This window comes from Rhinoderma darwinii, chromosome 4, assembly GCF_050947455.1.
Source record: "Rhinoderma darwinii isolate aRhiDar2 chromosome 4, aRhiDar2.hap1, whole genome shotgun sequence".
Taxonomy (NCBI): domain Eukaryota; kingdom Metazoa; phylum Chordata; class Amphibia; order Anura; family Rhinodermatidae; genus Rhinoderma; species Rhinoderma darwinii.
In genome coordinates, this window is record NC_134690.1 from 118917780 (window position 1) to 118944624 (window position 26845).

General features: G+C 38.8%; 1 protein-coding gene across 13 annotated transcripts in view; it reads left to right on the forward strand.

Moving 5' to 3' along the window:
- The window catches only part of MBNL1 (muscleblind like splicing regulator 1), a 190915-nt gene extending 164812 nt beyond the window's left edge, over positions 1-26103 (forward strand). For 4 of the 13 annotated variants that reach the window (XM_075861507.1, XM_075861514.1, XM_075861513.1 and 1 more), the window contains 7 exons: positions 2257-2514; positions 5644-5697; positions 6788-6941; positions 10103-10138; positions 13811-13899; positions 15771-15845; positions 18701-26103. In XM_075861507.1, the coding sequence (XP_075717622.1) occupies positions 2257-2514; positions 5644-5697; positions 6788-6941; positions 10103-10138; positions 13811-13899; positions 15771-15827 (648 nt within the window). In that variant the 3' untranslated portion in view covers positions 15828-15845; positions 18701-26103. The remainder of the gene's footprint in view (positions 1-2256; positions 2515-5643; positions 5698-6787; positions 6942-10102; positions 10139-13810; positions 13900-15770; positions 15846-18700) is intronic. The other 9 variants (XM_075861510.1, XM_075861516.1, XM_075861509.1 and 6 more) reach the window with 5 other exon arrangements.
- The last annotated feature ends 742 nt before the right edge of the window (positions 26104-26845 follow it).

A 26845-nucleotide genomic window follows, 5' to 3' on the forward strand; every position in this document is an offset into this window, starting at 1 on the left:
ATTCATTATATCTTTCACAGATCCTATAAAAGGAAGCGATTTTTTCAGTCTAAACTTTTTCTAAATCTTTAGATCAGTGATGTATTATTTGTTGTCATCTCTTTTCGGTGTTAGGCCTCACAAGTCAGAGCAGTGCAGTAGGCTGTACAGGGGCACACGGAGTGACAGGGACTCTGTGTGCTGCCATACCATGCTTCACCAGGTGCCATATGTAGGTGATATTCTCCCCCAGAATTAAAGGGGTTTTCCAGCCAGTAAAAATTGATGGCCAATGATCAGGATAGGGCATCAGTAGCTGATGGGTCGGGGGCTGACTCCCGGAACCCCCACCTATCAGAAGTTTTGAAGGGGCCACAGCGCTCACAGCCCCTTCATTTCTTCATGCTCACTGTGAATGTTTGACACACATTTAGGGGCGATTCACAGGTTTTGCAGTCTTCTTCTCCCATTGAAGTGAATCAGAGAAAAGGCTGCAATACTTGTGAATCGCTGCTACATCTATGTCAAAGATTCACAATGAGCAAGAAGAAATGAAGGGGAAGCGGCGCTCGTACGAGCAGTGCGGCCCCTTCAAAACAGCTGATCGGTGGGGGTCCCGGGAGTCGGACCCCCTGAGCCATCACCTATTGATGGCCTATCCTGAGGATAGGCCATCAATTTTTACTGGCTGGAAAACCCCTTTAATGCAATAGAACATACCACAATTTTTTTTGTATTGGATTCGCACTGAATACTGCCGTGTGAATGAGTCTTGCACTAGCCTAAGTTACACTGATGATTTATTGAAGTCCAAACATCTTACTGATAGCCTTATGATATAGCAACATTTCTAGGGGCTTTATAACCTTTAGTGCATACAATAACGAGCTAAAATTTGTACGGGTACAGGTTTCCATGATTCTGGCACACCTGCTTACAACTGTCCTCTTGTAGAATTATTAAAAATGTTGGGGTTTGAAAGCAAAACCTTCTACAGATTACATTTATTAATAATGTAGCAATTAAAGTAATAGAATGTTAGAAAACATAAAGCCTTGTTCACACAGTGCAATATATAAAGGAAGGCATAAAAGTGTCCCCTTTCCTGCATCTAAATCTGCTTTTGGCTTCAAAATGCATGCAAAATCTGCATCAAATCTGCACTGTGTGTACAAGATCTAAATAATATCTCTCTTGAAGGTCCTGAATCGGCAATATATAGCTCAGAACTTAAATGGGTTTTCCCATTTTAGACATTTTTGGCATAGCCACAGGCCGCAGCACCAGTCAAAACGGGGTCGGGAGACCCATGTTCTCGCCAGTCAAAACGGGGTCGGAAGACCCATGATCTCGATAGAAGTGCGGGTCATAGAGTTGGCACCCAGATCTATCAGACATTTATGGCATATTCTGTGAAAATGCCATAAATGTCTAAAATAGGAAACCCCTTTAAAGCCCTAGGCAGATACAACAACTATGATTGACAGTCCTTTGAGATTGAAATGGATAGTCCTTGATAGTCCCATTATAATTAATTTATATGAAATTTCACAGAGCTATAACATGTATTTATAATTAAAATGTATATAAATCCACAATTGAAAAATACATCTTGTATAATGTACTGCAAAGTAATAAAAATGTGAAGTAGTATAATATTTATAAGAAGGTGCTTATCAGGGTTACTACAGGTTCATATTATTAAGGATTCAGTATTTAACACTTTAGGTAGGGTAAAAAAAACAACAATTTATATTCCTATATGAACCACCGGGTTTGCTGGCATTCTAAAAACATGATAAATTTAGAGATAAAAGCCACTTTCTTCTTTATTTATAAAATTGTATTTATTTTCTCGGGCACCCGGTCTCGTTTTCTCATACAAAATTCGTTTTTGATATGAGTTTTACAGCAGACTAAGAGCTCCCCCTAGTGGCATTCTGTACAACATGCAGTTTTTCACTGCCCTGAAGACTTGAGACTACAATATTAAGTTCCCACAGTTAAAATGAAGCAAGCGTGTTTCTGTTTCCCGTTTCTCTTCCTGGAAGCGTTTCCTATTGGGTCTTTTGATTAAATTACTGGTGTCGATTGTAAATAATGAATCAATAGAAATGTAACCAGATGATGCGATCTCTAATTGATTTGAAACACGTACAATTTACCGACCTGCCCCCTACTCCAGTGAAAATACAACCTGGAAGCATTGGAGTCCATTTATTTAGGTATCTGCTGTTGTTTTCAACCAGGTAATGCCCTTTTCTGACGTGTCTCTAGGTATGTCGAGAGTATCAACGTGGCAACTGTAACAGAGGAGAAAATGAGTGCAGGTTTGCACATCCAGCTGAGAGTGCAATGATCGACACCAACGATAACACCGTCACTGTGTGTATGGATTATATTAAAGGAAGATGTTCACGGGAAAAGTGCAAATACTTCCACCCCCCTGCACATTTGCAAGCCAAGATCAAGGCTGCACAATACCAGGTCAACCAGGCTGCAGCTGCTCAGGCAGCGGCAACCGCAGCAGCCATGGTAAGTTCACGCTGTCCAATGTGTGCCAGTACACCAATCCTGTAGAATTATGCCCGCAAATTATACTACATTAAAGAAAATCTACAGATATAGTAGCACGTAAATTAGTGAGATGTAGCAGAGCTGAATTTGTCACGGTGTGTTATTTGTAGTTTTACATCGGTAAATCTATTACGTTCTCTTAACTCAAAAAAAGATACAATAAAATGGACAAACATTGCAGGTAAAGAGAAACTGTTACCTCTGCTAAAATGTTTATTTTAGTAAATATTTGCATTCCATATGAAATTTCCTTTCTGGAGCATCTTTTCTTAGAACTCTGCATTGTTTTGTTCCTCTGTTATGCCTCCTATAAATTTATGAATATATTGAAAACCAGGTGCTACCATTCCCCTTGTCAAAGGGGTGTGTCCCTACACAGTCTGATCATGTCAGCACTGATTGGATGTCAGTTTGTGCAGGTACACACCCACATCTGGTAACACCCAGTTATGAATTTCTGAATATTTTTTTTTAGGAGGAATAATAGAGGAACGGCACAACCTAAAGTTCTAAGAAAAGGTGCTCCAGAATTGTTTATTTGACAGGCGATACGAGTTTTGACTAGAACAGACATGTCAGGAGAGGTGACCGGTCCTCTTTAAGGGACAAATTCAGTTCTGCTACCTCTGAAATGCATTGTCCTTGAATTCATTACATGGATCTTTGTAGCCTTCTTATCATTGAGCCTTCGTGTATAATCTTGTATAATTGTATATGTCACTGACTGAAATAAGGCTATTCAGTGTGGAGTTCTATGAATACGCACCATTGCTGTAATGTTGAAAGTGCATTGGGATGCGTCTCGTGTGGATAATCCTGTATTTTGTCCTTTGCAATACACTGTACTGTTTAAGTAACATTTTCAGCAGCAAAAGCCATAACAAAGAGACAAGTAGGAGAGCTTGCTGTAACCGCTTTATTATGATCGGCTATTGGGGTATATAACACTGCAGGCGGAGACGGTGCGCCTATGCTGTATAATACTAATGTATTATGGCCCCATCTCTCTTGCCTTCCATAACACAGACACGCAGGTCAGCAGAATGTAGATAGACTCTGAAAATGTCTGTTGTGAATTTGGTGGCTTCATTTTGAACCTGTCCGTTTTCTTCTATGACTTCTCTGCAATTCCATGAATAGATTGTATAGAGCAAAGTATTTGTTTTCTTACTTGAGGCTAGTCCAAGTTTCAGATATTAATCCTCTCCTGGTCAGGTCATGATCTGCTCCTCTGTGTGGTTGGTTGAGCGTGGCACTCGCCAAACCTTCTTAACACTTCAGTCATCATAATAAATTCCAGGAAAAAAGGTTGCTTTGAAGATTACATCTGCACTTTACATACAGGCCTCCAACTTATTAAAGTAGAACACTGGGCAAAAACTGAAAATGTTCTATTTTTCCCCTCCCAAAGTCTCATCTGGGTTCCTGCTCTGTGGATATATCCAGAGCATTCTCCTTCCTTCCTATGGCTTATAAATCCAGTGGGTGTACAGAGTCCATTCACTTCAGTACTACAGACCCGTATGCGCTTTGCTGCATTATGGCGCCTCCGCGCGGCACTGTATTCTCAACTTAAAGGGAAGCTGTGACCAGCATTTCACCTATTGAACCAGCAATACCTGGTGGAAGTGTGTGAAAAATAATTTTTATGTAACCTAGAATGATCTTCTAATTAGGCTCTGTACCTTTAATATTCCGTTTTTTTTAGTGTTCCCGTGCCGTATGCTAATGATCATAAGAGTCATATCTTCATTCCTCAAGCTTTTCCGAGTTAACCCCGCTCCTCACCTCTCCTCAGCACATACGAAATCCGTTTATGTATCGATGTCCTGTTCTGGTGCGTGAGCACAGCGAGACACCATAACAGCGCATGCGCAGTAACTAGGTTTGAGGCCCGGACAAATCAGGGGAGGGTGTCAGACCATACATGACGTGCACATGCGCGCTATCTCAGACGAGATTTCGGCATACAGGTGCGGCCAGTTTTCGGCGGTGGGCAGGCATAAGAAGAGAAACGAACGAGACTGCCGGATTATTACCATAAAAGGCGCAAAATGTTTTCAGACCGTTATTACGGTTGGAGGAGGAGTTTAGGAGAGGGGATCACAGTAATAAACTTTTGACAGCAGCGGCCAGCGAGAGGTCAGTAGAGTTCAATAGGTGAAATGCTGGTGACAGGTTCCCTTTAAGGCAATGCTTCTAGGGGAGAAGACCTCCGTAATGTGGCATGTGTTGGAATATACCGTATATGCATCTCACAGATTGCATTTGAATTTATGAGGAAAAAGCCTCTGTATGGAATGAATGGAATGCAAGATATACAGATCTATCCATCACAGATTTGTAATACAGCCATGTGCATGAGCTCAAGTGACTCATTCCATTTATATGCCAGAGGAAACCGAGAGACAGAGGACCCTGGGTATTACGTCCGCGCAGGAACCCAGGTAACTACGATTTTGGAAGGTGGTAGAGTGGGTCAACTCTGACAATAGCTGAATTTCTAGTTTTTGCGCGGTATTGCCCTTTAATTAATTCTCCATACATAAATTGTTCAATGAACAACTGCAGCAGTTAAGGGCAGAAATAAAGTGCACGCTTGGCCATTATGCTATAAGGCATTGTGATGGCGTAACCATATATACCGGACATTACGTATATGTATTTATAACCCCATTAGGCAATGCATGGATTAAAAACAATACGAAAAAGCATGCAAATGGAAAGAAAGTTAAAATAATTTGCTGGGTTCACTCCCGTGACATTTCAGCAACAATTGTAGAATTCTTTTAATTTTATCTTCCTACTGTGAAAATACTAGATGAGTCATTGCCTTAATAATTGATGCTAATGATCAGTTAACTAGTTGTATGACAATAACAAACCAAAGCCTTTATTGTGCATGCTTAGTCTTGTTATTTGTTATTATACGGCATTCGGATGATTTGTTTTTTTATTTGTTTTTTTTTCTCACCTACCAAAATATGCACTGCTGCCCCCATGATGCACCTCTGCTTGCTGTTTATGTTAATGCGCTTGAACCCCATTGGCCCATTGCCATCATGTGCTCGCTGCCTGCTAATTAAGACTCAGTCGGCTGTCAAATCACTGAAGCGAACCCTCGAGGCAACCTTTGACCTGGTACTATGACCTTTCACCTTTTAGCTTGGCATGTAGCTTTTACCGTAGAAACCAGTGTTAAGCTTACAAGCATAGAATACGTTATTTAGTTTTCTAGATATTTTCTGTTGTATGGTCAGGAATGATTTGTAAAACTGAGTGTGGTTATATCTAAATATATATACAGATGTAGCAGAGCTGCATCACATTGTTATATCCTAGTGTGTTGTCTGTGGTTTTACGTATCAGGCACTCACCTTACACAACCAAGGTCATTAACCCAGTCAGCTCTACTACATCGGTATAGATATCAATCTCTATTTTTGCATATTATTTATCGCAGTAACCACATTCAGTACTGCCACAGCAGAAATAGTATTTCCATATATACCACAGTCAAACTATACGTAAAAGTTTGCACTATACGTGTGTGGTTGGCATGGCTCTATTGCTACTCTTATGTACTGTACGTGTAGTTTTAACATTTGTAAGTCGATGTTAACATACCTGCATGCATTGGTACAGTTTGCATGACTACATGTAGATAGGTTTGGGGATTTGTGGGTATATTTCAGTATGATCCTCCCTTCTTCAGTCATTCTGTAGAGTAACTGTTGCTTTAATTGTTGACCTTCATGGAGCTAGCAGTGCAGAAAATTTCCCCTTTGGTTAAAATATTTTTTATTTTTTTTAAATGATACAATAAAAGGTTAACTTTATTACATTCTACCGGCCCTATAGCTCCAAAATTGCATTATTTTGATGAATATACTCCTGTACACCCCCCCCCCCCCGCAAGGTTCAGATATTATTCAGCTATAATATCTGTGGCCTGTGTGTATGAAGAGGTGCTGTCCACCCTAGGTCAGGGGTCAAAGACTCCCCGGGGTAGGGTTTATAACATTAGTGCAGTAGACTAGCCAGCTGCTTTATATGCTTATGGCTCATATTCCTCAGACCTGGAGAAATCTGCAGTGAATTCACTTGTACTCGTCTGCAGCCTTTTCCAGCAGTGAGAGTATTTATAATGACAATCTGGTCTTTTTATTTTCTATATTTGTATTTATTTTCCTAATTTCTTTCATGATTTCTTCATTCCTTCGGGATAAAGGGAATTCCTCAATCTGTACTTCCCCCATTACCAAAGAGGCCTGCGCTTGAAAAAACCAATGGTGCCACCGGAATGTTTAATACGGGTTTTTTCCAGTACCAACAGGCTCTTGCCAACATGCAGCTCCAGCAGCAGGCGGCCTTTTTCCCACCAGGTAAGCTTAACGTGAAGGCTTACTAAATGTCTGCAAGGAAATCAGTGTGTTTTGTGCAACTTTCAGAATACTTGTTATTAAAAAATATTTGTACTTTTTGAGATACAGCTGCTTTGTATCCTCTATACTGAGTAGCTGTATGTTGCACTGAATCCTGTATCTGTCAGGTCAGTGGCACTGACTGGTTCAGTGACAGCGGGTCACGCAGGATCGAGCTGCTATCGATCGCATGTAAGTTTATAACTTAGATGGGATTACAGGTGGATCGACACGCAGGACCCGTGGTCACTGAACCCGTCAGTGCCACTGACCTGACAGATACAGAATTCAGTGCAACATACAGCTGCTCAGCATACAGGATACAAAGCAGCTGTATCTCAAAAAGTAAAAATTATTTTTAATAAAAAGTATTTTGAAAGTAAAAAAAATAAAATAAAAAGGATTTCAAAGGTGTACATAGCCTTTAACTGCAAGCGATATAGTGTTGACCTGTTTGCCACATGTACGTTTTTGAGTGTAGAAGAAAAGAAAAACCACTATATATAGTAAAATATACTCAGTGTCTTCTTACATTGTCTTAACTCATATTGAAAGGAAGGTGAAGTTTGGGAACATCGGAGCAGTAAATGTTTGACTGTAGAGAGCTGTATGGAAGGGCAGACTAGTATTATTACATAGTGTTATATGTCCAAAGATCTAGTAAAGAGAAACACATGGGATGGTATACCAATACCAAGTAATGTCCTAGTGACCGGCATCTTTACCAAAACATTAGTGGGATGTCCCTTCCCTATTCGCACCATTCATGAGGTTCAGCATTAGGGTATGTTCACACTGCTTATTTTCGGACGTTTTTTGGGCCGTAAACTGACGAAAAACGGCTGAAAAATCGGAAGCAGAACGCCTCTAAAACATCTGCCCATTGATTTCAATGGGAAAAACCGCATTCTGTTCCGACAGGCCGTTTTTTCACGCGGCCGTTTTGAAAAACGTCCGCGTAAAAATACGGACGTGCATGTCACTTCTTGAGACTTTTTTGGAGCGGTTTTTCATAGACTCTATAGAAAAACTGCTCTAAAAACGCAGTGAAAAACACGACTTCGAATAAAAAAACGTCTGAAAATCAGGAGCTGTTTTCCCTTGAAAACAGCTCCGTATTTTCAGACATTTTTGATTTTGTGTGTGCACATACCCTTAGGGCACATTCAGACATGGCGGAACTGCTGTTGAATTCCGCTGCGGACAATCCGCAGTGGAATTCTGCAGCAGCCGTTTTTTACATTTGTTTCTATACATTTTTAGCAAAGTTAGTTCAGACGTTGTGGAAAATAACTGTGTGGAAATCAGGCAGCGGTGCAGAATTTTCCCTCCGCAGCATGCTCACTACATTGCGGAGAAGAAGCGGAATTTCACTGCGGATTTCAGCCTTTGCAATTAAAAAACTGAAATTCAATTTAAGACTTAAATCCCCCCCAATAGTCTTTTAGAATCAAAATACTTATACCATGTCGTTTCCCCTGTATTGCGGGCACACACGGCCGCGGGCCGCATTTCCGTGCCTTGCTCCCATACAAAGTATGGGAGCACGGCCTGTAAAATACGAAAAGTAGGACATGCTCCATAATTCCCGGCATTGTTCTACGGCACGGACACCTATCCGTAGCGATACGGAATGGTGTCCGCACCCAATAGAACCGAACGGGTCAGAAATTGCAGAGATATTACGGTCCGCAATTGCAGAGATTTTTTACGGTTGTGTTAAGATATTATGGGTGATATTTGTGTACGTAGAGCGCTTCCAGGACATTATGCTCATTCCTCATTCATGGGTGCAGTGGATATAAAAACACAGTGACATGTCCGTAGCCGCAGTCCTGAAGATCTGCTCTTGTTGTTGCTGTAAAGCGGCGGCATAGTGAGTAGGTGCAGAGGTTGTAGTCACACCCCGGCCCAGCTGTCTGAGTAGGCCTACAGGTCCCTATAAAAATATGAAGCCAACAGTAGTATAAATATCACATGATGTTTGGGGTCCCTAGTCCAGATCTTAGATTATGGCCCTGAACTTTCTTGCTATGTACACACCTAGTGTGAACCTTTCAATGCCATTTTACAGTTTTACATACAGAATTATCTACGTAAATAGTTATGTTACTTTTCAAATGCATTATTTATCTTGTTCTGATCCTGAGTTACAAACTGTTTTGTAGCCTAGAGCTGCAGTCACCGTTCCCTAGGCTTCAGTGCTGAAATTTCCCAGCATTCCTTCTATGCTCAATGTCTGCACATTCTGGAAACTAACTGTACCACTGCATTGTAGGAGATCTGCTAGGGATCTATCTGATGGCAGGCTTGTTGACTGTTTCCAATAATAACCAGCAGAATTGTGGATGTAATTCTGGACTTATAATACAGGTTGTAACTCCGGATCAGTAGAAGATGAGTAATGCGATGTATTAACAACATGATTCATCTTTTTATGACCTTGAATCTAATTCTCCAATATGCTTTTACATAGTGTGTATGGGAATACATTAACTTATAATATTGTCCCTTTTCATACAATATGTACTTGATTCAAAATAATATAAAAATTGAATATTACAGTCAATATAAATTGGAAATACTTCCTGCAATAAATTCCCAGCAGGACCTCTAGGGAAGTAGACGTGGCTGTATGGTGTATGTTAGTTATTAACGGGTTAACACAATGTAATAATCCTAGCAGATGTGTTATAAAGGAAACTAGGTCACCGATCATCCATGACAGTGGTTATAGTCAGCGGCAAGTGGCATGATAGGGATTACCTGTGTCTTCCTGCCATACATAAATTGCCGACATTAACCGGACTACCTGCTGTCACATAGTGCAACCTTTGCAGCGTGTAAATGTCATCATTATTAAGTACATATTGTCTTAGTGATTGTGACACTAACAAACAAGGTGATCAGTAACACAGTTTAGCCTTTGTACCTCTGCTCCACAAATCTCCTAATCACCCGCTGTGCCCCTCTGTGATTTTAGTACGCTCACTGTTTAGGCCACTGTTGCCATAATAACAAATTTCTCTCTTGTACAAATAATTTTTCCTAATGTGTGTGATTTTTTTTTTTTATTCTTTTCCCTTTCAATCCACCTTCCTGTTGCAATGCATGATGGTCAGGCTCAATATTTTGCATGACACCCACTGCAAGTGTTGGTAGGTGCCAGCTTTGTTTCTTAATTATTTTACGTGCCTGATGAACCTTTATTCTTGCACTCAAAATCCATGTCTGATACCACTTACAGTATCTAGAGAGTAATGTACAACAACGTTAATGTGTTTAAAAGGTGCTGCTTATATCATTACATAGGTTACTGTCTAAAGTGTGGATTTTGATTGTACTTAGTTGGTATATTAAGAATTGTTCTAATATTTCTATTGCTATTACATTTTTCATGTGAATTACACATAGAAAGCAATGTAAATGCAGCTGCACGCAGCGGAGGCATTCATTTTGTGGCACAACTAACCTACGAGTCGACTTGTACTATAAAACAGCCAAAGTGCAGGATCCGAAACACAGGGTGGATCATATCTGGCATCTTTAATTTCAGTGTCATAACTACATTGTATGTGTGTGTGTGTATATGTGTATATATATATATATATATATATATATATATATATATATATATATATACACGTGTGTGTGTGTGTGTGTTATATATATATATATATATATATATATATATACATACTATGTGTGTGTGTATGTATGTATAAATGTGTGTATATATATATATAATGTATGTATGTGTATATACACCCGTCTTGGCATTTTTCCTGTTTTGTTGCATTACAACCTGGAATTAAATTGGATTTTACATTTGATTTTATGTATGTGTGTGTGTATATATATATATATATATATATATATATATATATATAATCACACACAAAAAAAAATGACGACCACACACTGCGAACACCAATGTGACCTAAACCGCTAAATATAAATAAATATGCATTACTGCTTAATCTACTTACAATAGGGAGGTTCTTCGTGCACATTTTGATCAAAAAGTGTTTGCCCACCTGTCAAGACAAGTCGTCCCCCATAGGTGGGGACCTACTCTGCACATACACCCAGAACTGGGACTAAGCCTACATATATCTGGGGATGGTAGGAACCAGCATTAAACTAATTAAAATCACCCAGGGCAGAATGGGAGGCGTGCAAGATAAAAAAAAAATGGAGGCAGTCACTAACCCCACATATATGGATCACATAAACACCACAAAAGTTTGAACAGCACATTCCAACAAAGTGACACAAAACGGGTATGCAAACACATATATACTGTATATGTGCGCGCACACACACACACACACACACACACACACACACACACACACACACACACACACACACACACATTATATAGATGTATACATTGTTCACAGCATCGAGCAAATTGCAAGTTAAGGCCAAATTCAGACGACCGTAGTATATGTCCATGTTTCGGCCGTTAAAACAACGGCCATCACATGGACGCATGTATTTCAATGGGGCCATTCACACGGATGTTCTTTCAACAGACCGTGTGAAGGGTCCCTTGAAAAATAGAACATGTCCTATTTTCTTCCGTTTTCACGGATCCCTCGATAAACTCAAGTCTATGGGGATCCACGAAAATGGGACCTGCACAGGTGAAACTCGGACGTGAAAAACGGCTGTTTTTCACGTCCGAGTTTGCAATCGTTCGTGTGAATCTGGCCTAAGGATCTGCTCACATAATGTTTTTTTCTTTACATTCAGCTCATATGCTGGGAAAATTTCCAATCATACAGTATGTACCGAATGTAAAGCTCCATGGCATAAAGTTGCATACATCACCCAAAGGCAAACATTGTAAAAAAATAAAAATAAAAAAAAGGTATACTGCTATAAGTGAGCCTGCGGGCTGCCAAGTGGACGCTCCTTTGGCATCTACATTTCCATGCACATAGCCTAAATCACATTTACTGAATTTACTATGGATCCATACTTTCCCCATAAGAGCCAATGGAATCTTAAAATATGGATGTGTAATGCCGACCCATAGAATGGAACTGTATTTTTAGATCAAAAAGGAGCACACGATTCCAAGGTTTGGCTGAATTGCCTGCTAAGCAAATTTTCTAAAGTTTGCTAATTTCTACTCTTTAGCATTGGTTAGACCGGCAAAATCATAGTTGCCAACATTTGAATTTTTTTCCAGGGACACATAGGGTGTGGCGCCTTTGGTGGGCGTGTCTTATGGGGTGTAGTTAATTTGGTGGGTGGCTAGAGCACGGCAATATGACCACTACTGGTAGAGTAAAAACCAGCGTAGATAGTGCCACACTCGGTGCCCCTTGTAGATGGTGCTCCACACTGCCCCCAGTAGATATTGCCACACACTGCTCCCTGAAGATGATGCCACAACCTGCTTCATGTAGATAGTTCCACATGGACCCCCTGTAGATATTGCTACAGTGCCCACTGTAGATAGTGCCATGCAGCCCCCATTTAGATGATGCCACACAGCCCCCATTTAGATGATGCCACACAGCCCCCATGTAGATGATGCCACACAGACCCCTGTAGATGATGTCACACACAACCCATGTAGATGGTGCCACACAGCCACCCTGTATGGAAGTCAATACCACCCTGTAGATGATGCCACACACACCCCCTGTAGATAGATGATGCCACACGCAGCCCCGCTGTATATAGTGCCACATACTCCCCCTGTAGATAGTGCCACATACTCCCCCCTGTATATAGTGCCACATCCCCTTGTAGATATAGGCATTGTTGCTCCCTCTATGAGCAGAATCCCCGGCCAGGTGTCGGCAATGCTCTGGCCGGGGATTCTGCTGCAGGAGGTGCCCCTGACGTCACTGCCCTTATATGAACAGTGAAGTCATGGGCTCACCCTATAAGCGGAATCCCCGGCCAGGCGTCAGCAACGCTTTGGCCGGAGATTCCGGCGCTCCAGGAGGAGCCCCTGACTTCATTGTCCATAGATGGACAGTGAGGTCGTCAATGGCTCCCTCTATGAGCAGAATCCCAGACCAAGCATCAGCAATGCTCTGGCCGGTTATTCCGCTGCTGCAGGTGCCCCTGACGTCACTTCCCTTATATGGACAGTGAAGTCGTTGGCTACTCCTGGAGCGCTGGAATCCCCGGCCAAAGCGTTGCTGACGCTCGGGCAGGGAATTCCGCTCATAGAGAGAACCCTGACTTCACTGTCCATATAAGGGCAGTGACGTCAGTGGCACCTCCTGCAGTGGAATCACTGGCCAGGGCGTTGGCAACGCTTTAGCCGGGGATTTCGCTCCAGGAGGAGTGAATGGCAGAGCAGGAAGTGGATAGTTTCCTGCTCTGTCATAGTATTCAATTGTATCTGCATCCTGAGGATGCAGATACAATTGCATGTAGCAGTAATTTGCTGGGACTGTCTCTGTAAATTCGGGACAGTCCCGGAAAATTCGGGACGGTTAGCAAGTATGGCAAAATGTATTCCTCTCCTGTGTGTTCACAATAGAAACACTTTCATTGATTGTAACTGGTTCAGAGTCCTACAAATGAAGCTTTGTGTGTAATGAGTACATTGTTTTGATGGTAACAAACGTTTTCCCTTTTTTTTCCTCTTTCATCCCACCCTTTTCCTCCTTTTCCCTGGAATGCTGATCTGCTTTTGCACTCTGATTTGCATGCCACTCGCTGGTGATGATGTTACGCCACGTGGCTTCACACTGCAATAAAATACCATGCCAAATTGTTCTGCCACCTGTTGCTTTGGTTCCCACTCTGCTACACTCTTCTTTATGTCTGCTTATATGATTTCCCCACGAAAGTTCCCATGATGCACGGTACAGCGCCGGCTACTGTGTCTGCAGCAGCAGCATCTGCCACAAGTGTTCCCTTCGCTGCCACAGCCAACCAGGTTTGCTCATTTACAGCTTCCATTCTTAAGAACAACTCTAAATCAGTGCTTTGTAATAACACATTATGTTCACCGGTCCTCCTGTTGGCATACGCATTCTATTTCACAGCATTTATTTAGTTGATGAAACATATAAAATTGCAGTGTAATAGGGGATTAGACATTCCCCAGTAATAAAATATAACTAAATATGGCAGGTAGAAGAAGGTAGAGGAAAAGTAAAATAATAACTTTGCCTGATTTCTCCATTTTGCCAAATTTCTCTAAAGTATAAAATCATTGATACAGTAGATGTAGCAGAAAGGATCGTGTCATTAAACACAATCTATTATAATGTGATGATATGATGTGCCATCTGTAGAGCTCTATAGAACAGCTCACAAACCTACCTTAGTGTGTTTATATGCAATCACCATGCCCGAAATAAACAGTTCAATGACCAATTCAGCTCTGCTACACCTGCAACAAACATGTTTCAGAAAATAAAATGTGCTCGTTGGCCATGGCAGACAGAGTCCGCAATTTATTTTTACAGTATACTGTAGTATAAAAAGCTTCTATACGATTTGCTGATTTGGGTGAAAAAATACTTTTTCTCTCAGATACATTTTATACAGGTTTGAAAAAAAATCAATAAATAAAAAAATATATATATATATGTATGTCAGCAATTTTGTCCGCAGCAAATTAGTTAATTGTTTTTATGCCTAATTAGCAAAGTGACTGACTAAAAAGCGGATTGGCTGTTATGGGCCGCACCATTACACTCTTCATGTAGCGTTACGTTAACTACTATTTTCTACTATTTGTCTGCTGAGCAAGTTTATTCAATGTCTATGATCAGTAATCGAGTTTTTCCTTTTGGAAGTATTTGCTAAAACCAGGACTACATGGGCAGCTTTGTCTTTGTAAACTTGTGCCCATGGCTAGAACTTCCAAAAATGTTTTGGGTTGATGTGATGCATGCAGTAATGTCAGGTCAGCAGGACAATTGACCATGATTTTTGGTCATCCTGCATGCAGGTCTGAAGCCATGATGACTGTTGCCCATGTGATGCCAGCTAGAGTGGCACTACATTCTGTGTATATGCCAGGAACATCTCTCGAATGCAAAGCCCTGACGTATGCAACTGTATGCCATATGTCACCCATAGATTCCCTTTGTAAAACAAAAAAAATAAATTGTACTGCATGGTATAATTTTTTTTTTTTTAACAAGATCCCCTGTATTGAATTTGCAATACAGCGAGAACAAAGGTATACCAATACATAACCACCGGAACGTATGCCAAAAGAATACTTATTTCACATACGTCGGACTCCTAGACGTCTATGGATGTGTTCGGCCTAGTCTCAAGGTCTGAACATATCTTTATTAGTACTGTGCAATTTGGAATAACAAATCAATACAAGTACAGCACAGAAATACACGTTCTCCATGTAGTCACAAATTTTAGGGTCAACAATATCATAATCGTATAAGCAGAAGAACTTCGGAAATACAAAAATGACCTCAATATTATTTTGCACTCTGATTTCCACACGTGAGTCGCTCTGCCTTAGTTTCCAGTTACATAACGAATTTAATAAAGACCTTTGTGTATGCCAAAAAAAGAGGGTCTCTCTGCAATTACTGCTGCATACGTTTTCTGTAATGTTCTGCTCCTTTGGCACCCTATGCAGCTGCTGACACTTATTTCGAGTTGTTGAGCAATTTCTTAACATCAATTTGCCACTGTAGCACTTAGTTTCACAATGTTTTACTTATTGCTCTATATTCAGAAGTCAATAGCTTTTGTCGTGTTTTCTACAAATGGCTGATTGTTGGCTGCAAATGTTTTCAATTCATTGTTAACCTGTTTTGTCTACAGATACCCATGATATCTGCAGATCATCTGAGTAGTCACAAGTATATTACACAGCTCTAGAGGTCATTTCCTGATGCAGTAAGTTTCACGATCTCTCAATTTTCACTTTGCTCTTCAAAATCGATCCAGTTTTTGGATCGATTTTGAAAAATCCAAGATCACAGTTATATGGTGTTACTGGTATGTAATATAATTGGTGTTTTATAGTCCATGCAGATGTGTCCAACCTTACCTTTGTTTGAATTTGGTCAAGAACTCCAATTTCTCATAAAACCAATTCAATACAATATCGTGACATGCTAGCAAAAGCCTTGACAGGCTGTAATTCACATTACAACCACTGGGTGGCTACACATATACACATATAGCATAGCTATCTTCTGACAGTGTCGCAAAATGTTTTTGTTTTTTTTCAAAGCTGGTCATCTCGTACCACACATCTCAGCCTATTTTGAGATAAGAGGAAAGATAAGGAAGGACACATCTGTATATAGAGCATACTATGTGAAGTTGTCTTTTTACATATTCTAGGTCATGTACTACCTGGTGTAATTGCATTGAAAAGAATGGCGTTTGCCATATCAATAAAGGTTCTCTGCAAACCCCTATTTTTAATTTGTTTTGGTTAAAATGGGATATGGCATTTCATTCGGTTAGTTTACTAAATTATCTTAACTTCTATTAGAAAAAAGGGCAGTGAATAACGCCAGGCTAGGTCTGCCATTGTTCAGTAGAGATGGCTATATCCTCCAACATGTGTATGCAGTGTTGCGGAATATATCCCTCACTACCCTACAATCTAGACCAGCGTACAGCTTAACTGAAACTCTATTCAGTTTTTATAAATGACCCTTTTGCCTTTAAAAGAAATGTGGAAATTCCATTTTCAACTTCAGAGACATTTTGAGCATATATATATATATATATATATATATATATATATATATATATATATATATATATACACTCCTTAACATTGAAATTGCAACACCAAGAAGGACAAGTCGTAAGGTTAGTTATGCAAATGATCAAATTTTCAAGCACCTAACTCCAATCTGTGGCTTGTGGAGGGGGATAAAAGCCGGATTAAAGGCAATGTTTTCTAGCCACATGAAACCTCAAGAATCAAGTGGTGTGGGATGTTTGTGTGATGTCTCCTGTTCGTCGACGTGCCACTTCTCGCAAACTGAGAGGGACAGAGTCCTTGAACTGAGGGACCTTGGTTTATCACTCCGACAGATTGCTACGCGCCTAGGCCAAGATGTCAGCACTGTTTAATGTTGCATATCCCGGAGGTTAGGAGAACAACAATGAACGGGAATGACAACAAGAGGTCCACAGAGGTGAACCTCTGCACGGACGGATCGTCTGATTGTAAGAATAATACTTATCTATTCTGTACTGCAAGTGAAATTGGAAGTCACATCCCAAGCCTAGGGCGGCAACCAGTGTCAACACGAACCATCAGAAGCCTGCAGCATCTCAGGACTTGTCTCCCATCGAGCACATCTGGGACGTCATTGTTCGGCAATTGCAAATTGAGCTGCCAGCAGCCAATATTGATGATTTACGTGCCCAAGTGCATTTAGCATGGCATAACATTCCTCAAACAACCATTAATAATCTTATTGATAGCTTGTCAAGGCGTGCAAGTGTGTCTATTTCTGCGCAAGGATCTCATACTCGGGACTGAATAAATTAAGATGTTGGGAATATTTTGCTTCAATTTTTTTATCATTTGCATAACATCAAGATGCCTATTGATCCTGTGATTTCCACAATTTCAAAACTTTTCCTTCTTGGTGTTGTCATTTCAATGTTGAAGAGTGTGTAGGTATATATATATATATATATATATATATATATATATATATATATATATATATATTCTTATTTTCCATTTATAATTCACAGTTACACCTGTTAATAATGATTGCATTTCTGGGAAATATTGACTGATGTATAAATTAATTCCCATTGATACATCTGTCCATGTCTCTTCCAGCCATTAGATTATTGTGTATAATAATTCCACTGTAAATTTTCTTGTCTGCTGTGCATCTGTTTTCCACTACTATTAATATAATGCGTGATGCATTTAAAAATATAGTAACGCATAATGTAAATAAAAACTATAAATAATACTATATGAATATAATATTATGTAAAGTCCTACATCAATATCAGGGTAACTTGATTTTTTTTTACATTTTGTTTTCATGCCTACAGAATCAGATACAGACCAGCCCCCCCCCCCCCCCCCCAAATGCCTGCATTAACAACTCCATATCTGCTCCATTTACAGTGGCAGCTGAGTGTCCCCGTCCCCCCATAAAGAGTGCCAGCAGAATGCCCCAATGCCAACGTAGTGCTTCTTTTCACACAGAATGAAGAGTTAAAATTCTGGCTACCTGAAGCTGCCATAAGGGGAGATTACTGCATACATATTCATACAATTATCATTGATGTTAATGGAAGCAATATGAATAGATATGCAGTGAGATCCCCCTAGTGTCCCGTTTGACATAGACTTGCCTTCGGCCTGTTGCCCCCCTTTGTTCCAGTGTACTTATTTAAGACCAGTCAGGACTAGTGGCAGTTTTTTCAAAGTGCCTAGCGCTTCACAGACTAAACTAGGGTAGGGGCAAGGAAATGGCATGTAACTATGTGCCCCAAAGTATATATAATATATTCCTATACATAACGCAATAATCCAATACCTGTTAGTGGAAACAATTACTATCCAGTATTACAAATCCCATTGAACATCTCACATTGATCATCACTTTGGGCAAATTTATGGAATAGATATAAGGTCCGAATAAAAAGAGAACTGTGGTGACCAGAACTGGACTCCACCAGTAGGACACTAAATATTTTTTCTGATAACAGTCTTAACATTAACCATTAATGTATTTATTTTTTCTTTATAGATCATACTAAGGAGACAAGGAACTTGAAGAAAGTACAGGCCAAGACCATTAGCCATAGTATGCATACAGTACAAACCAGAAACACAGCATTGCCCACAGTGACACACTTTCATCTTGCATGCTGAACAATGCCAAGATCAATATGGATCCCATTACACATATTACAGTATATGATTTGTACATTTCTTCTTGATATTTGTGCTAAAGTGAAATTTCTATTCAAACATGATACAACATATTCTGTCTTTTCTCACAGCGGTTTGCACACATACACAGAGTCGTAGCTAGACTTTCCTGCACCTAGGGCAAAGATTTAGTCTGCTGCCCCAAGCCCTTTATCTAAATATCCAGGATAATGCAGAGCGGTTTGTTGGTGCCCCCCACCTGCACCCAATACCGAAAGCACATGGTTCTCCAGGCCTCCCCTCCTAGCTGCGGCCCTGTCTCTTAGTACTGATCACTTGTATATCGAATATGTTTTGCTTTCCGAGATGAAAATTGAGACTATGTTGTGCTTGGTAATCTACAACGTGTTGGTACTTCTTTAGACCAAGATTATATATTTTTTTTCTTTCGAGATTTACAAATAACAAAGACATCTTGTCTTTTAAATTGCCATTGTAGCTGTATGCATGCAAACTAGTTTTATAAGGATGATATTTTCCTGTTCTAGATTGTAAGAGGTGGCAAGAGGTCTGACACAGATGAATGTGCCAAGCAAACCACAGCTGTGTATGTTTTTAAAGCACATTAAGGCTTTAAGTATGGTATTATTAAATGTGCCCATGAAGTGCCATTGACTGTACATCATTATAGAGTATTATTTCATCAGTGTTATTTTTTGTGAGCAGAAAAACCACATTTTCTATGTTACAATGGATCAGTCATAGGCATTGTTAGATTTTCAAAGCCAAAGTTATTAGAGAAATGAGTTTACCTGAATCGAACAGTTGACATCATAGAAATTCCATCCTTTTATGTGGATTTAAAAAAGTGTGCCAGAGAAAACAGGAGATGCCAAATTGGGTGGATGACATGTATTGTGCTATGCATCGTACTCCACACAGGTAATGTTGCCTACAAATGTATCTTATGACAATTTATGTACAAAAAACAGAGTAGAACTTTTAGAGATCCTACTTATCTATATTAGATTAGGCTTTGTGGGAAAGCCATAGGACATTTATGCAGAATTTCCCATTAAAGCCAATATGCTGCAAAGGAGTCTACACAGTTCAAACAACTGATATAAATTTACTATTAAAGGGGTTTACTGGGATATCGCATTGATAGCTTGTCCTTAGGATTGACCTTGCTGATCAGTTGAGGTTCCAAAAGTGAGAGCCCTCAAATATTGATGACCAATTGTAAGAATAGACATCAATATTTTATTTCAGAAAACCCCTCTAACTTGGTTATTATGGTCATTTAAGAGATAGTTGCACTTTTGTTACCAGAATTACTTATTTTCCAAATAATCTAATAACAGAGCAGAGACAACAGATTCCCTGCAGGCATTCGGGAGACAGAGTGCTTTACAACGACATGTACCTGCTTCTTCATAGGCAGAATACAGGCTGCCATTACTGGTGGCCTGTCTACTGCTAATGGACTCACAGTGCAGTAGAGACAAAATTCCTGTTCATAAGGAGACCGATTCTGATAGTCGTATAGTGTATTCAAGAATGTTATAGAATATGTTTTGGCATATTGCTTGGATATGTCTTAACATTATGATCAGCAGGAGCCCAACCTATGAGACACCCACTGAGGACGAATGGGCTGAATTCCCTAAAGCTTCTTCCCTGCCCAGTGGTAATTCCGTCCATGTGTTGTGCAGGAACATATGGTATTGCGGCCGTTCAGAGAACTGAATTGCACTGGCACTGCGCCCCCTTCATTCTGAGGATTGGTGGGTGTCCTAGCAATCTTGTGGTGGAAAAATCCTTTCAAATAATTCCTTATATATATCCTTTATATATTCATTTAAGTTCCCCAAAGGTTAATGTACATTTTAAGTGAATCCCAAGGGTTATTAATATGATGTTTCCTATTGAATCTGTTAACATCTTCAGTTTATGAATGTTTTATCTAATCACAATTCCTATGCCTAGTTTTCACAACTTTTTATTGCGTTAGCATACATTTTAGAACAACGGCAAGGATGTTTTCGGTGCAAAAGTATTAATTTCTTCTAATGTAAAATTATCAATGTATGTGGAGTTTATACAGATATTTGTCTAAAATGATACATAATGCACTTAATTCATCTCCTCCAATATCTTCAAAGCAAAATAATTTAGGGCTGTGCTGTATATATGTACCATAACCGATCATATACTATATAATTGATTATTCATAGAATATTACACCTTGTATGTACATTACATACAGTATGCACTAACCTAAAATATAGAGAGAAACATTTAGAATTTTTATAATTGTGTGTAAATATATATATATTCATATATAATATATACTCTAAAATATATATGTGTTTAAATATGTAATATTACTCATAAAACTGGTCACATGTACCTAAGAAGATGAGCTATTTCTGTGATGTCAGAATATGTAGGAATTAATCTACTTGAAGGTTCAGTAAACTCATTGTTAAGATTTTTCCCATTAGAAAAAAAATTACCAAAAAGCAAGAATTCATGGGACTTATGCATTTTTTAGGATTTGATGTAGAAAATATTTAATAGTATTATTTGGATGAATCTGGTATTCTGCTAGCGGATACACATGCAATGCATTGGCTGGTTGTGTTGTCAATATTAATGAGGTCAAGATATGTCAATTAACTTATTAATTTCCTACAGTAAGGTAATGATGTAAATTGGAGATATGGGACTTTTGCTGGGATTCATGGCATTGTCTTTGACCATTCTTGTCCAGTATATATTAGTCTGAGGGGTTGAAGAACATTTAAAAGCAAGTGAATAATTTACCTCAAGGAAATGAGGTTGTCAGTAAGGGTTTAATGTCAAAGGCAAACCTGGCCAGATACCAGGACCTACTGGATTCTGGAAGCCCATGATAATCTGGTCAAACATTCTGTAGGCTTGTAAAGTTGCAGTGTGGATAGACCGGGGCCAACTGTGACTCTGTGGCTCAAAGGCCCATATATGCCTGATGCCGGCCCTGTTAACAATAAAATATATAACAATATATAAACTTAATAATGGGTGGGTTTTCCTTTTGGCCAGATGTGATTGCAGTCATTGCTGAGAACCCCCACAATCAACTATCATGGGTGGGTGAACCTTTAATGTCGAAGCTTGTTTCCCCTTAAGTGCCACATGACAAGGGTGCTCATTGGCATCATTGAATGAACAACGCACATCCCACTGTACTGCAATGCCAATTGCTGCGCTGGTAGCGGCTCTAGGTTTAAACTAAAAGATGGGCTGCTTGAGTAGAATACCTGTGTCTTTTAGCTATACATGCTCTACCACAGTGAGGTACATTACTGTCCCTGGTGCAGTTCTATATGCAATGAAACGTGGACAAAGAATGGATGTATCAGTCCAATCGTCATCTAGTAAAACACATATTCGGATCAGTTCAGTTAATCATTACTGAATTTCCATACAAAATATTCTTAGCCTGTGAAATTACAATATAAACACCTCAGGCAGAAGATAAACTATTGTGAGCAAATACAGTACCAATAGGATGTCCAAATGAAAACACATGCAACAGGACATAGTGAAAGTTCATGTAGTTTTAAAGAGGTTCTCCCCAACAATACAAAGTATCATTGAAGAAATCACTAGATGTGCTCATACTTTGTCATATACAATGTGTAGCAATTCGGTCCACATGCAAAGATCTTAGGGGCTTCACTGTATGCTAAGCTATAACACATCTATGGACAAGGAATACATATATAAAGTCCGGGACAGGCTGAGAGTGGTATGGACCCCTGGGGCAATAATGGTCATGGGACAATTTTACATGATGCCTTTGAACGCCATTGACCTAATTTATCTCCTGCACTTAAATTTTAATGCGTCTGATTCAAGGGCTTCCTGCCTTTATGAGATCTAGGCATGCATTTCTCCTCCATGATCCAGCCTATGCATTGCATCGCCCGACAGCAAAATCCCATATATTTTAACCCTAATGAAATCTTTCCAAATATTTTAATATAGTACAATAAGGTACTATCTAACTCTTAATTCATTTCATCCTATTCCTGAGAACCTGCACCCATGTTTGGACCCAGAATTGGCTGCAGGACCCTCAGATGCTCATGATTGGGATATATGATATAACAATCACATTAGAAGATGATTTTAGTATGGGACTAAAGAAGAGATTAATGATTGTACTGTGCATCTATCAAAGCCTTAGATTACATTACGGGTTATAACCCAAACCAATGTAATTTCAGTTGTGTTAAGAAAGTTTAAGTGACTTTGCATTTTATGATAATTACTTACATCATTGGATAGTACTTTTTTTCTCTTGTTTAAAATGTAATTTTTAATTTCATACATTTATTAGAATGTTTTCATTTTCATTTCTATTGCGAGTTAAATACTTTTAAGTTTGTCGTTTTTTTTTTGTTGACTTAGGTTTTACTGAAAACTTTTTAAAAATATAAAAAAAAGAATAAAAAGTAGTTTTATTTTATTCATACCATACTCAGTTCTGAATTTACATGTATTGTCATATAAGTATTTGTATTATTGTTAACAAAATGATTTCTATTTTACTGACTTAATATTACAATGTAAGAATATCAGTCATTGTTAGTTTTCACTAAGAGAACAAAGATCTTTTGTATGGATATCTTATATTATGTAATCATTAAAAGTAAGGTGTTACGTTGTTGCTACGGCAACAATCCTGGCAGACAATTAAGTAATATTTTGAGGAGTTATTTTGTTTGTAATTAGTTATGAGAAAATAGTTCCTAGATATTAGAGTAAAAATTTATTTTCTACTGTATCCATTTCAAATGTTAAGATATTGTTTTAATATTTTTGGAAATCCCTGAATATCAGGCCTTGTTATAAATAAGCTGCATAATCAATAAATCAAGGGACTTTTTTTTTTTTTTTGTTGATAATCCAAATATTCAAAGTTTACGTAGCGAGTAAGAGTGTGCAAACTCTTGAAGGTTGATTATGCTGCAATTTTGCATGTCGGAAAGGATAGGGAGAAGTTGACTTTTTGCACTTCTGTATATAGTCAAAATAAAGAGAGAAACATGTATTATAGTAAGATCTTATTTTGAATAAAAATGTCTATAATTTCAAGGAGTTTTGTTAAGGCTTATAAAATAACAGGCTAAACAAGATTGCTTGCAAAGTGGCACAGAGTTAGCACTCCATACCCCCTAAAAAGGTTGCTTTGCTTTATGTGATCAGCTTGTAGTTTGCCAGGATTTTTTCGCTGGGCAGATATACCATTATTCTGAGATCATGCGACTATACAGACCCACTGGTCCACGTCTGCCTGAGCAGCACCACACAGGCAGTGCAGATACTTCAACCATTAAAAAGGTAGTCCTGGATCAAGTAATCCATACATTACTCAAACAAGCAACAACTGCATGTTTAAAATATCACAGACAATGAACTATATTAAGGGTATATAACTATTCAATTCAATTTCTGACAGTTTGGTAGTTTATCATTCACAAGACATGAAAATACGGAGTTTCACAGAGTACACCTGTCACTTATACATAGCGGAGAAATCTATTTTATGGGCTGAACAAATAACAAATAAAATGGTTCTAAAAAGAGTCACACAGGATGCACCATGTGCTTCAATGATGCTACGAAGCCACAGTGAGCCACTGGGCGGAGACCGGTGAAGTTACTACACCCAGTATTTGACGGGATGAGTATTAAAAGTTATCATTGGACTTCTATATGGGGGACCTATGAGATTCATTTGTTGGGTCCTCTGGCCCGCTAACCGTGTTCTTTTTAAGTAGTGTGCTCTGGAAAACAAAATGACAAACTAATGAGATCAACAAGCCCAGTAACAGCTCTACCGGTCTGTGGTATTTTTAGCTCTATCATTTCCAGGGTGCACCGCTTAGAGGCAATAGTGCCGACTTCCCCTTTGCATTTGGTTGTTTTTGATTCTTAAATGAGATTTCCCACTAGAACGATACAATTTCCTAAATGTAGACCCACTTGAGATCAGCTGATCAATATATGTCCAGCATCTGAAACCACCAGCGATAATGTGTCTCTTGCAGCGGCTGCTGCAGGGAAAATGTAGTATTACTAGACACCCAAATAAATGAATGGGCCACTATGTAATAAATGGTCACGCAAAGTCAGCATAGCGGAAGCCACTCCTTAGGCTAAATACCCACGTTGTGGAATTTGGTGCAGAAAATCCACAACAAAATCGCAGGTAAACGCAGGTGTTTCCACAGGCAAAATGTGCTCCTAATAGTGCGGTTTTTTTTAATGCAGTTTTAGGTGCGGTTTTTTTCATTTTGATGCGGAAATAGGTGCGTTTTTATACTGCGGATTTTGATGCGTGTTTTTTAAAACTAGTCAGATACAATTCGCATGCGAAAAACACAAGATAAATTGACATGCTGCAGATTTTAAAATATGCACTGCAGGTCAATTTGCATGCAGAAAAAAATCTGCAACGTTTAGATGAGATTTCTTGAGATCTCATTCACTTTGCTGGTACTGTATCCCGCTCGGTCTTGTAATATGCATTGTGTGCATTTGGCCTTACAGAAGCTTTCCAGTTCATCTTATAGAGAAGGTACCTCACCCTCATATATTGATATGGCAGTGGTAAAGACTGTCCTGATGGGACAACCCCTTTAATACATCAGGTAGCTGCATTTCTATATGTAGGTATTGGTTCAGTGCACAAAATAGAGGCCTCCACTGTGTTTCTGTGAAATGTACACTTTATATTCATTAGCAGACAAAACAAACCGCGCACATTAGCCGTAGTAATAATGTAATTTTTTATTTTTAAATTGCTTTAATTTGTTCTTTTAGCAGATGATTTGTATATAAGTACTTAATAAATTGCACTCACCAAACAGTATATTGTTGTAAACCAAAGCTAAATTTTATTATTGCTATTATTATTTTTATTATTATTATTGTTTTTAATATTATTGGACCATTTTATTACCCAGAAGTCACACTGGCAAATACCTAAGTTGCACTTAAATTGAATTGTTAGACTCTTCATCTGCTAGAAGGACAGATGCGCTTGATTTTGCAGTTGTATAACCACGGACTTACTTTTTTGCTTGTAGTTGCTGAAAACTATGTATTCTGTCTTTGGCTGCAGTTTTTTATGCTTATTTTATTCTTACTGCTAATAGTTGATCATGTTGTATGAAAATTAAAGTGAAATTGCCCTAATAAAACTTACCTTTATGGAGTTGGTTTTCTGTGTCTGTAACACTTCTTGAACTAAAGAGGATAGATAGATAGATAGTTAGATAGATAGATAGATAGATAGATAGATAGATAGATAGATAGATAGATAGATAGATAGATAGATAGATAGATAGATAGAGATTAGACTGATAGATATTAGATAGATAGAACATGAGCTCTAAGCTGATTACCCAAATGTTATGCTAAATGCAAAAGTGTTTGCACCCCTTGTGAAAGTACATGTCCTGCTAATTTTCTAAGAAAAAAATATTTAACACTACTTAAATATGACATTTCAGCAACTGTTTATTTGCTGAAATTATCATAATGGAAAAACGTTTTGAGAACTTAATTGACTTCATTTAAGTCAAGTGTGTAGACAATCCCAGATTAACAAATGTTGTGACCCTTCAAGCCTTGGGGTTTTATGTTTACAGTCAACAGCCATAATTTCTTCAATCTAAACACTTCTAGCTTTCAATTTCTATGGTCTAAATTGTCATTAAAGGCTATGTAAACCTTCTAAAGTGTTTTGTTTTTTTAGTTTTTTTAACTAAACCGATCAATTAGGCCGCACTCACATAGCGTTTGTCCCATCTGCCGAGCATATACGATTTTAAATACTAAAAAAGTATTGAAACGTATAGCTCGGCGTATACATAGACTATAATGGGTTAAACATAGACCAAAATAGCATCCGTTTAGTCTGTTTGTCATGGTTTACGTTGGGATACTGTTTTTTTGAAAG